The sequence below is a fragment of the Hippocampus comes genome, unplaced genomic scaffold (genome assembly GCF_001891065.2).
Source record: "Hippocampus comes isolate QL1 unplaced genomic scaffold, H_comes_QL1_v1.1 scaffold353, whole genome shotgun sequence".
NCBI lineage: Eukaryota > Metazoa > Chordata > Actinopteri > Syngnathiformes > Syngnathidae > Hippocampus > Hippocampus comes.
Window position 1 is genome coordinate 199,509 of NW_017804981.1, and position 12,856 is coordinate 212,364.

The 12,856-nt window shown below is 43.0% G+C and overlaps 1 protein-coding gene and 1 long non-coding RNA gene across 2 annotated transcripts in view; one reads left to right on the forward strand and one right to left on the reverse strand.

Moving 5' to 3' along the window:
• slc4a2b (solute carrier family 4 member 2b) overlaps positions 1-7,464 on the reverse strand; it is a 27,574-nt gene extending 20,110 nt beyond the window's left edge. The window contains exons 1-4 of the mRNA XM_019893436.1: positions 7,245-7,464; positions 1,604-1,763; positions 1,304-1,539; positions 509-612 (exon numbers count right to left, since the gene is read on the reverse strand). Of these exons, the coding sequence (XP_019748995.1) occupies positions 509-612; positions 1,304-1,539; positions 1,604-1,763; positions 7,245-7,268 (524 nt within the window). The 5' untranslated portion in view covers positions 7,269-7,464. The remainder of the gene's footprint in view (positions 1-508; positions 613-1,303; positions 1,540-1,603; positions 1,764-7,244) is intronic.
• LOC109529974 (uncharacterized) lies at positions 7,255-10,791 on the forward strand. Its single transcript, XR_002170924.1, has 3 exons — positions 7,255-7,319; positions 9,817-9,820; positions 10,449-10,791. It is a non-coding gene; the product is annotated as an uncharacterized LOC109529974 (long non-coding RNA).
• The last annotated feature ends 2,065 nt before the right edge of the window (positions 10,792-12,856 follow it).

Here is a 12,856-nt window from a genome sequence, read left to right on the forward strand (position 1 = left end):
GGGGGCAATTGAAACCCAGAAAAATTACCAGATCACTCGATCATTTATACGTTGTTTTTTTTTTGTTTTTTTTTTGGACAACGGAGATGTCATTTTCTTAATTACCAAATGTGGAGTTACAGTAGTTACAAACCGTATGCCGTTAAAAGAAGCAAAACTTCAATAAATAATAATCAATAAATACTACAATCAAACAAGGGCCGAACTCACCGTCCAACAAGTCAAAGCTTACGGTATCTTCGATCAGATAAATTTCAGGAAAAAGTTCCAGCGAACTGTGTGTACTTTCTGCTTTATCCCCCGGTCACAGACTCAAGACAGTGACGTGGCGAGGGGCAAAATGTTATAGGTGGAGCCTGGCCTCTTGTGGAGGTGTGCTGCGCCGTCTAGAGCGACAGCTGATATACGGGATTACTGGGGTGCACAGCGGGACCGCTGGATGCCGGAGACACGGCAACGTACAGTGCGCTCGCAAGCACACACACACACGATTACAAACAACACTCACTCGGTGGACGTGCCGTCGTCAGGATCGGCTCCCACGGCGGAGTGCGGGACCACGTCCAGATCCCGGGTGGGGGAGTCCACGTGGTCGTCATCGGACAAGAAGAACTGCAGGACGCAAGCAAAACATTGCGTCAAAAGTACCGATGTGACATTTTTTGACATCTTAATTTGGTAGCTTTTTGTTGGTGTCGTGCACAAAATGTACTGGTGCAACTCAACAAATTAGAAAATGGTCAGAAAGTTCATTGAGACGTGAAAATTCATTTTATTCAAACTCATTAGACACACAAAAGATTTTTCAGGACGCCAAATTCTTTTTTTTTATTGTTTCATATGGAATATTCTAATTTTGAAATGGTGAATTTTGGATTGAATGGAGTGATTTATTTATCTTTTTTTTGGCTCCCTGTAATAACCGAATTAAATATATGTACAGGGAAAAAAACAAAAAAGAATCCACCGGCCCACGTTTGTTTTGTGTTTTTTTGCTTTTGTAGCACAGCAGAGGATTCGCGTGCAAACTGGATCAAAACTACAGTATTTAGCATCTACAGTATTCATATGTGGTGATGCAGTAGATAGAACTAACCGTGCTACCACCTTAGCAGAGGTAAACAAAAACGAAAGCAAATAGAAAAAAAATGTACACTTAAAAAAAAAAAAAAACATCGTGATCACAGTGACGCAACCCGAGACCCACTCCTGAATAATTTAGACTGTGCTCAAATATTAATAAAGGAAATTATGCAACCCCCACCCAATAGCACCCCTCAGTTTATGTGTGCGATGTCATTACTTCCACATCCTTGACCCCAACCGGCTCGGAAGAGGAAGCGGCGCTGGTTTCCTGCCCTTCCTCCTCCTCCTGCTGCTGCTCCTCATCTTCGACCTCCTCGACGGGGACGCTGCCGGGGGCGTGGGTGCTCTTGTGGTCCTTTTCCTTGCGCCTCTTCTTGCTGCTCTTTTTGTGGCGCCCGTCCTGGGGCAACTTGGACAAAGGGCGGTGGATGTGGTGGGAGGAGTGGCGGTGGTCTACGGGGGACAGTTTGGGTTCAGGGAGATTGAGCGTGTCAGATTGTGGTAAAGTGGTGCTTACATTCGATGTCCTCTTCGTGGTAGTTGTGGTGCTGCTCGTCGGGCACGGAAGTGGACGGCCTGAGGATGTGCTGGAAGCGTTGGACCCCCAACGCCTTGTTCAGGTCGCCGTCGTCGTCCTCGTCCAGTTGGAGCGGCCTGTGCGGAGACGACGGCTCAGGCTGAAAGGCCAAACAAAACAGCGATGAGCACGTGGCACTCAAATTTTCCACAATCACATTGACAATTTAGAGTCTTAAATGAAGTACTGGAAGATTCGAACCCAGAACTGCAGGCCACCAAGGCAGACGTGCGTCATACGACTCCACTATGCTAGTAATGTAGCGCTTACTGTCAGCAATGAAAGTCGGATAAGAACCCATGCATTATTTTTTATTATTATTTACATACAATCAGTCAAATTAGCATGTATCTACTTAAATGCTTCATGACTATCACATTTATAAGTAATCTTCAGCAGTTTTAATAGTGTAGGCAGAAAGAAATGGAATATTAAATGAGTTCTTTTAAAATATAACTGAAATTAAAAAAAAAACGCACCAAACATAAATAGAATAATATTGTTTCTACTTAACTCCCAAAACGGAAGTTTGTGTGACCCGTCGACATCGCTTCTTTTGTCGAGTGAAAAACGGACTACAGTTCATTCAACGGACACTAGAGGGAGCTGTGGTGTAGACGAGCGCTCCTGGAGCTGAAGCGTCACGTGACCTGACGAGGCCTCTCAAAAGCCTTCGGTTGTACACAATGACCATGTGCTGCGTTCCGTTCCTGTTTTTTTTTTTTTTTTTACCCCACATCGCAGTCGCAACGGATCATTTTTCGCGTCGCCGAGGGAAATATCGGCATAGAAGGCCGTCATTACTGGCCAGGTGTGTGTGTGAGAGCCCCCACTGGGAGGGTCACGTGATGTCAACAGTGTATTACTGTTTTCCTGTGCCACAAGAGGAACTGCCAAAGTGTGTGACGATGAATCATTTACAGCTCCTTCCTGTATGACTACCTGCATTTCCATTCACCATTTTGTTTTTTTCAACAATGGAATCAATATAACAATATTTTTGTAGTTGTAGACGTGTACTGCCTAATACTGAGTGTTCGACTGAATATTTTGCCCCCCCACGGTCGTCCGAAATTGTTACAGTGAATCGATTTGATCTATTATTTATTTTTAGGGGCATCTACAGTTGCTTACACTAACAACATGACTACGAGCAGTTTTTTAATCGTGATTCATTTGTTGTAAAAGCTTCCAAGCTGCAAATATTTTATATATTTATTTTCAACCATTGTGTTTACATACGCTGATATTTTTCCAAGAACAAGCTCTTATTTTTTTTTCCCAAGCTTGTTTAGTATCAGGAGAAATCAAGCAAATTCCCCCGATGGGAAAACAACATAAGGCAAGACTTGCTTGGAATAATGTCATTGTAGTTTGTTTGTTTTTTCTACAAGCAAGGAAATGAATAAAAAGATCAAACTCAGAAATGGGACATTTGTGGAAAAAATAAAAAATAAAATCTGACATTAAACTTTCAAGACTAGACGACACCAGCCCTTCTTTACCGCTTTTAGAAAAAAAACATCCACAGGAAATGTAATACAGCTACATAAGCTTCCCCAGCCGTTTATTTTCACATGGCGCTTTCACAGCCAATCCCCGGAGTTGGGAGAGACGTGCGAGGGATTCTCATGTAGGTGAGAGCATTTTTCCAGCGCTTGCCGAGTGCCAAAACAAGCCGTGGGGAGCCGAGGGGCAAACAAAAACATGGGGGGGTAGGTGACATATCGACTCTACCGTGTAGGAGTCAACAGATGGGACAAATAAACACATGCAAAGATGCTTCGTATTTGATTAAAAAGCACCCGAAGGCCGACACTAACATTGCAGGTCATACAACCAAGCTGCGGTGACACCAACATATAAAGACCGGGGAGGAGATTATGGGTGTACTGGGAAGTTGGCTGAAATCCGACACAGTCAGCACTTCAAGAGGACGGCGGCGGAGGAGAGGGAGGAGGAGGAGATGGGGGAGGGTGTTGCAATGATCATGTCATATCCCAACGTGTGGACGTGAGCGTTTTTTTGCATGTGCGTTTTTAACCCTTTCAGGGACAGCGGTTACTACAGTGGACAGCTTGTCATGTGATCGGGTTACAGGTTATCATTATTGGCGCATGAAAGGCTAAACTCAGTCACCGCCGCGGACGTTTGTATTCGGCGATTGGAATCCGACCGCTTGAGGTCGGCGAGACATATATAAATACGTCGGGGATTTTTTTTTTTTTTTTAAGGGGTCGGCGTGGAAGTGGATCTCGTCCCGTTTGTCTGTGACGTTCAGTTTTGGAAAACAATGAAAGAGATCACTGGAAATGGCGGCATTGCGTTAGGTTGGATTTGTGAACAGTGTGTGTGTATGATATGGGCAGATTTCGGGTTGAAAAGTGTGTTTTTTGTAATCGTGTGAAAAGCTGACACGGAGTGAAAGATGAACGCAGAGGAAAAAAAAAACAAAACATTTATGTTCAACAATAGTGTGGGTTGAGTCAGCATCGCTCACGGTGCGTTTCATGGTACTATATTGCTAAATACAATTTTGTTATTTTATAAATTAAGGTGTCACAACCCCCACCTAAAAAAAAAAATCAAATTAAGAAAAAAAAATCATGCTTCTTTCCAAAAAAAAAAAAAAAAAAAAAAAAAATTTTTTAAAAAAAAAAAAAAGCTTATTTTCTCCGCTTTTTGGTCAGAAACCGATTTTTTCCCCCCCTGCCGAATCAGATTTCAGCCTCTGTGTTGCCATGAATTTGAAATGTGATTGTAATGTTCAATCTAATCTGTCCAAACCCTGGGCAGATTAGACTGAAAATCACAATCACATTTCAAATTCATCCTCACAGGGCCAACTTGGGCTAGTGAGCTGTCCCCTTGATGACATCGACATTTTCTGCCCTCTGATTGGATGATCACAGGAAAAGTTGTCCAGCAAAATATTAAATGAGTTCTTTTAAAATATAACTGAAATTAAAAAAAAACGCACCAAACATAAATAGAATAATATTGTTTCTACTTAACTCCCAAAACGGAAGTTTGTGTGACCCGTCGACATCGCTTCTTTTGTCGAGTGAAAAACGGACTACAGTTCATTCAACGGACACTAGAGAGAGCTGTGGTGTAGACGAGCGCTCCTGGAGCTGAAGCGTCACGTGACCTGACGAGGCCTCTCAAAAGCCTTCGGTTGTACACAATGACCATGTGCTGCGTTCCGTTCCTGTTTTTTTTTTTTTTTTTCCCACATCGCAGTCTCGCAACGGATCATTTTTCGCGTCGCCGGGGGAAATATCGGCATAGAAGGCCGTCATTACTGGCCAGGTGTGTGTGTGAGAGCCCCCACTGGGAGGGTCACGTGATGTCAACAGTGTATTACTGTTTTCCTGTGCCACAAGAGGAACTGCCAAAGTGTGTGACGATGAATCATTTACAGCTCCTTCCTGTATGACTACCTGCATTTCCATTCACCATTTTGTTTTTTTCAATAATGGAATCAATATACCAATATTTTTGTAGTTGTAGACGTGTACTGCCTAATACTGAGTGTTCGACTGAATATTTTGCCCCCCCACGGTCGTCCGAAATTGTTACAGTGAATCGATTTGATCTATTATTTATTTTTAGGGGCATCTACAGTTGCTTACACTAACAACATGACTACGAGCAGTTTTTTAATCGTGATTCATTTGTTGTAAAAGCTTCCAAGCTGCAAATATTTTATATATTTATTTTCAACCATTGTGTTTACATACGCTGATATTTTTCCAAGAACAAGCTCTTATTTTTTTTTCCCAAGCTTGTTTAGTATCAGGAGAAATCAAGCAAATTCCCCCGATGGGAAAACAACATAAGGCAAGACTTGCTTGGAATAATGTCATTGTAGTTTGTTTGTTTTTTCTACAAGCAAGGAAATGAATAAAAAGATCAAACTCAGAAATGGGACATTTGTGGAAAAAATAAAAAATAAAATCTGACATTAAACTTTCAAGACTAGACGACACCAGCCCTTCTTTACCGCTTTTAGAAAAAAAACATCCACAGGAAATGTAATACAGCTACATAAGCTTCCCCAGCCGTTTATTTTCACATGGCGCTTTCACAGCCAATCCCCGGAGTTGGGAGAGACGTGCGAGGGATTCTCATGTAGGTGAGAGCATTTTTCCAGCGCTTGCCGAGTGCCAAAACAAGCCGTGGGGAGCCGAGGGGCAAACAAAAACATGGGGGGGTAGGTGACATATCGACTCTACCGTGTAGGAGTCAACAGATGGGACAAATAAACACATGCAAAGATGCTTCGTATTTGATTAAAAAGCACCCGAAGGCCGACACTAACATTGCAGGTCATACAACCAAGCTGCGGTGACACCAACATATAAAGACCGGGGAGGAGATTATGGGTGTACTGGGAAGTTGGCTTTTTTAAGGGGTCGGCGTGGAAGTGGATCTCGTCCCGTTTGTCTGTGACGTTCAGTTTTGGAAAACAATGAAAGAGATCACTGGAAATGGCGGCATTGCGTTAGGTTGGATTTGTGAACAGTGTGTGTGTATGATATGGGCAGATTTCGGGTTGAAAAGTGTGTTTTTTGTAATCGTGTGAAAAGCTGACACGGAGTGAAAGATGAACGCAGAGGAAAAAAAAAACAAAACATTTATGTTCAACAATAGTGTGGGTTGAGTCAGCATCGCTCACGGTGCGTTTCATGGTACTATATTGCTAAATACAATTTTGTTATTTTATAAATTAAGGTGTCACAACCCCCACCTAAAAAAAAAAATCAAATTAAGAAAAAAAAATCATGCTTCTTTCCAAAAAAAAAAAAAAAAAAAAAAAAAAATTTTTTTTCTCCGTTTTTTGTAGAAACATTCTCCATTTAAAAAAAAAAAAAAAAAAAAAAAAAAAAGCTTATTTTCTCCGCTTTTTGGTCAGAAACCGATTTTTTCCCCCCCTGCCGAATCAGATTTCAGCCTCTGTGTTGCCATGAATTTGAAATGTGATTGTAATGTTCAATCTAATCTGTCCAAACCCTGGGCAGATTAGACTGAAAATCACAATCACATTTCAAATTCATCCTCACAGGGCCAACTTGGGCTAGTGAGCTGTCCCCTTGATGACATCGACATTTTCTGCCCTCTGATTGGATGATCACAGGAAAAGTTGTCCAGCAAACTTTGACTCGCAAAAACACGTCTGTGGCGAACTGCACATACCATTCGAATTAATAATCAGCATCTCTGGCAAGTATGATGGATTTCATTTCTATGTTTTCACGTTTTGAAGGCCGCCCAGGCATCCATTGGAAAAACCGGCGTCAACAATTTCACATACTGTAAATCTTATTCTTGAGTAAAAGCGAATAAATTGCTTGAGCGAAATGGCTAAAAGGGACTTTGTCATCGTGGGAAACATGATTCCCCCCGCCTCCTGGCTCTTATATGTGCAACCCTGACTTCTTTGCAAAAAAAGAGACACGAGGGACGAAACTATCACACCGCTGCGGTCGTGGGCAGTTTTGTGAAGCTACAGCGTTCATCTCAGGAATTCTGTTTCTCTTTGGCCTGTGGGAAAATACTGCCAAAATGCCAAACTCACCTTGAATGAGTACAGATAGTCCATAGAGGCAATTCGCAGGAGTGCTACCACCACTCAAAAAACGAAAACGGGGGGGTGGGGAAGTCACTCAAGGGTGATATTCTCGATCCAGCTACACCACGTTTCTCATTCTCGTTAGCCCTGGTCACATGACCGCGGCCGCAGCTCTTCAGGGAAGGAGGACGTCATGACTCAAGCCTCAACCCTACATATCCAAAAGACAGTTCATCAGAACTTCCCCCCCCACTTGAGCAGCAGTTGTCGGGATGTAATAATTAACTCAGCCGGAGCTGAGAGAACAACCAATGAGGACGCAGGAAGTGTCACAGTACAAACAAAGCCTTTTTTTTTTCCCGCAATATAGCTTCAGTGAGCTTCTTGACCACCACACTTCCTGCTAGCAAGTGTGACACACCGCGGCCCGCACGGATTCGGGATAACATATCGATATCAGCTGCTTTTATGGCACATTTACGGTACCTTCCTGCCCCCCACAAAGGAAATGAAACTACACTCCAGTTGTCGATCCGGAATCGTAAATATTTGAGGAAGTCTATAAATAAGGAAATGGCAATTTTTGGCAAACGTGTATCCTGATGATTAATGTACATCAGGGGTGTCAAACTCATTTTTGTTACGGGCCACACTGTAATGACGGTTTCCCTTGGAGGGCCGTTATGAAACCATGTAAATGTTTAATCACCCCATATTACATAGACAGCACACAAAAATATTGATGGATAACTAGTTTTAAAATCAGAAGTCAAGAATAATGACTTGTTTGAACAGTGTTTACGTTAATGTAATGAGGGGTTTGGTAATGAGAACATGTTTGGAAAATCATATGAATTAGATATGATCATTTGCTTCGGTTGTACACAATGACCATGTGCTGCGTTCCGTTCCTGTTTTTTTTTTTTTTTTTACCCCACATCGCAGTCGCAACGGATCATTTTTCGCGTCGCCGAGGGAAATATCGGCATAGAAGGCCGTCATTACTGGCCAGGTGTGTGTGTGAGAGCCCCCACTGGGAGGGTCACGTGATGTCAACAGTGTATTACTGTTTTCCTGTGCCACAAGAGGAACTGCCAAAGTGTGTGACGATGAATCATTTACAGCTCCTTCCTGTATGACTACCTGCATTTCCATTCACCATTTTGTTTTTTTCAATAATGGAATCAATATAACAATATTTTTGTAGTTGTAGACGTGTACTGCCTAATACTGAGTGTTCGACTGAATATTTTGCCCCCCCACGGTCGTCCGAAATTGTTACAGTGAATCGATTTGATCTATTATTTATTTTTAGGGGCATCTACAGTTGCTTACACTAACAACATGACTACGAGCAGTTTTTTAATCGTGATTCATTTGTTGTAAAAGCTTCCAAGCTGCAAATATTTTATATATTTATTTTCAACCATTGTGTTTACATACGCTGATATTTTTCCAAGAACAAGCTCTTATTTTTTTTTCCCAAGCTTGTTTAGTATCAGGAGAAATCAAGCAAATTCCCCCGATGGGAAAACAACATAAGGCAAGACTTGCTTGGAATAATGTCATTGTAGTTTGTTTGTTTTTTCTACAAGCAAGGAAATGAATAAAAAGATCAAACTCAGAAATGGGACATTTGTGGAAAAAATAAAAAATAAAATCTGACATTAAACTTTCAAGACTAGACGACACCAGCCCTTCTTTACCGCTTTTAGAAAAAAAACATCCACAGGAAATGTAATACAGCTACATAAGCTTCCCCAGCCGTTTATTTTCACATGGCGCTTTCACAGCCAATCCCCGGAGTTGGGAGAGACGTGCGAGGGATTCTCATGTAGGTGAGAGCATTTTTCCAGCGCTTGCCGAGTGCCAAAACAAGCCGTGGGGAGCCGAGGGGCAAACAAAAACATGGGGGGGTAGGTGACATATCGACTCTACCGTGTAGGAGTCAACAGATGGGACAAATAAACACATGCAAAGATGCTTCGTATTTGATTAAAAAGCACCCGAAGGCCGACACTAACATTGCAGGTCATACAACCAAGCTGCGGTGACACCAACATATAAAGACCGGGGAGGAGATTATGGGTGTACTGGGAAGTTGGCTGAAATCCGACACAGTCAGCACTTCAAGAGGACGGCGGCGGAGGAGAGGGAGGAGGAGGAGATGGGGGAGGGTGTTGCAATGATCATGTCATATCCCAACGTGTGGACGTGAGCGTTTTTTTGCATGTGCGTTTTTAACCCTTTCAGGGACAGCGGTTACTACAGTGGACAGCTTGTCATGTGATCGGGTTACAGGTTATCATTATTGGCGCATGAAAGGTTTCATGTTAACTTCCAGCGCCAGCAAGTTGGCTCACAATAACCTCAGACCTCTGATTTGTTGGCCAAGCAAAGTTCGACGAGCCAAACACATCTGTAGCCATCTGCACCAATTTATATACAGTCAAACCTCGGTTTTCGAACGCGTCTGATCTCGACCAAATCGGTTTTCGACCAAAAATTTCGAGTTTTTTATAGCGTTCCATTGTGAGCAGACGTGTTTAATCAAGATTTTTTTTTTTTAAAAAAAGAGCGTGGTTTTGGTTTTCGAACAAATCGGTTTTCCAACAGCCTTCTGGAACGCATTATGGTCGAAAACCAAAGTATGACTGTATTGAATAATTAGCATCTATCGCGAGTATAGTGTGTGGTTTTTTTTTCATGTTCATCGATAAATATTGATTCTGAACCGATCCAGTTGCATGCTGTTGTATTGTGTTTTTGCGGGGCGTTCTTTTATGCCCACATGATAGCCGTGGTACTAAGAGGCAAATTAAGTCTGGTAAATCCCCCACCCCCCGCCCCCACCCTAAAAGGTCCAGTACCAAATATAACGACCGCCACCGATGAAACGGTATTACTACTTTGTCGGGGGCAGGTTCACTCAGCACAATAACCACGGCGACAGGCTCTGGGACGACCATGTCAACAACAAGGAGATAAAAATCTCGTCAAATTCGTACCGGAGCGGCGAGGTTCTCCTGGGCCCTGCGTCGTCGTGGTTATCTGTCAGTGCAGATTTGGCCCAAGGTGTCGCGCGTCTGAGATGTTGTCTCCGTCTTTATGCTTTCGCCCCGTGTTGGCTTATCTGATGTCACCTCCTAATCCGTCACGCGAGCGTCCCTACGAGGGATCTCGTACAAAAAAAACGAAAAAGGGGGGGAGGGGAAGTCACTCAAGGGTGATATTCTCGATCCAGCTACACCACGTTTCTCATTCTCGTTAGCCCTGGTCACATGACCGCGGCCGCAGCTCTTCAGGGAAGGAGGACGTCATGACTCAAGCCTCAACCCTACATATCCAAAAGACAGTTCATCAGAACTTCCCCCCCCACTTGAGCAGCAGTTGTCGGGATGTAATAATTAACTCAGCCGGAGCTGAGAGAACAACCAATGAGGACGCAGGAAGTGTCACAGTACAAACAAAGCCTTTTTTTTTTCCCGCAATATAGCTTCAGTGAGCTTCTTGACCACCACACTTCCTGCTAGCAAGTGTGACACACCGCGGCCCGCACGGATTCGGGATAACATATCGATATCAGCTGCTTTTATGGCACATTTACGGTACCTTCCTGCCCCCCACAAAGGAAATGAAACTACACTCCAGTTGTCGATCCGGAATCGTAAATATTTGAGGAAGTCTATAAATAAGGAAATGGCAATTTTTGGCAAACGTGTTTCCTGATGAATAATGTACATCAGGGGTGTCAAACTCATTTTTGTTACGGGCCACACTGTAATGACGGTTTCCCTTGGAGGGCCGTTATGAAACCATGTAAATGTTCAATCACCCCATATTACAAAGACAGCACACAAAAATATTGATGGATAACTAGTTTTAAAATCAGAAGTCAAGAATAATGACTTGTTTGAACAGTGTTTACGTTAATGTAATGAGGGATTTGGTAATGAGAACATGTTTGGAAAATCATATGAATTAGATATGATCATTTGAAATGTTGGTTCAGACTTTAGCAAGCATCATGGAACTTGACATGCTTGATTTGCTTTGGCGGGCCACATAAAATGACGTGGTGGGCCAGATCTGGCCCCCGGGCCTTGACTTTGACACCTGTGATGTACAGTACATATTTCACGAGTGCTGAGCATGACATCCGAAACTCACTCCCCATCAGATCCCCTTTGGGGAGTTCCAGGTCTCCAAGACTGATCGTCATGTCAAGTGGGCGGAGCATGGCGGCAAAATTTTGGCAGTCATTTGCCATAAGGCGCGAAGGCCCGTTCATCAGCGCTTGCAGCTTATTGGCAAAATTTTGGCGGTCATTTGCCATAAACGAGGGGGCGCGAAGGCCCGTTCATCAGCGCTTGCAGCTTATCGTTGTGAATATGCTCGATGGCCCAATCACGGCCTTTTTTTTTTTTTTTTTATTGTCGCAATCTCTGCCTCATTATTATGATACAGATAAAGCACTGCTAGCATAAACAACAGTTATACGTCTCTCTATCCGGTAAAACCCACCTCGCCTATACATTTTTTTTTTGCCTTGTGGAACTCAAACTAGAAATATTCACGTCTATCCGCATATTACTTCTCTCTATCCAGTAAAACCCACCTCACCTACACATTTTTTTTCTTGCCCAGTAGAACTCAAACTAGAAATATTCACGTCTATCCGCATATTTATTTGAACATATTTGCTCTTTCCATTTGGGCAGTTGACAGCACACAGCAAAAGATTCCATCAGAGTGCCAAGAAGTAGCCAAGGCCCCTGGCGGGGTTGGCGTGAGGAAAAGCGGGGTGGTCAACCTCTTCAAATGATGTGGGGCTCGCTATGAATTTGAATTTTCAGAAAAAAAAAAAAACCCTGCGGTCAACCTCTTCAAATGATGTGGGGCTCACTATGAATTTGAATTTTCAGAAAAAAAAAAAAAAAAAAGCCTGCACATATTTTTCGTGCGCTTTCTGTGATATCTTAACAAGCGACAGGATGGCACCAAAGCTCTGGCTGGTGTCAAGGAGTTATGTTGATATGATACATCGCGGCTGAGAGTTTATAAGTTGGAGAGGAGCCATTTTTAGCCTTGGGCGTTATCGGAAGTTATGGAGGATTGTTAGTTCGTTTGCTTCGTTTCCCGACCTGCGGGCAACGCGTCCAATAAGTCGTCGGAACGACTGGAAATGAACCACACGAAGGCAGGTATTTCCTCCATTACATTTCTGAAAGTGAAGACATTCTCCAAGAAGCATTTGTCGCCATCTACTCGGCGGAGGACAAATGCAATAAACTACTTCCTGTCTCTTGCTGTATTTGATAACCTTGAGCTCGGAGAGGGAAAAAAAAAAAGTCTACTCAGCGGAGGACAAATGCAATAAACTACTTCCTGTCTCCTGCTGTATATGATAACCTTGAGCTCGGAGAGAGAGAGAGAGAGAAAAAAAACGAACTTGTGGTGAAGAAAAGTGGGTAAAAGGTCAGAGAGAAAGACTTGGCGTAAGATTCCTGGCATGCCATAATCATAATTTACCATTCTTGGAATACGCATGGGAAAATATGTCCCCCTTTTCAAAACTTGCGCGACGTGTTCTGCTAAGGGATCTCAGTCACCCATGT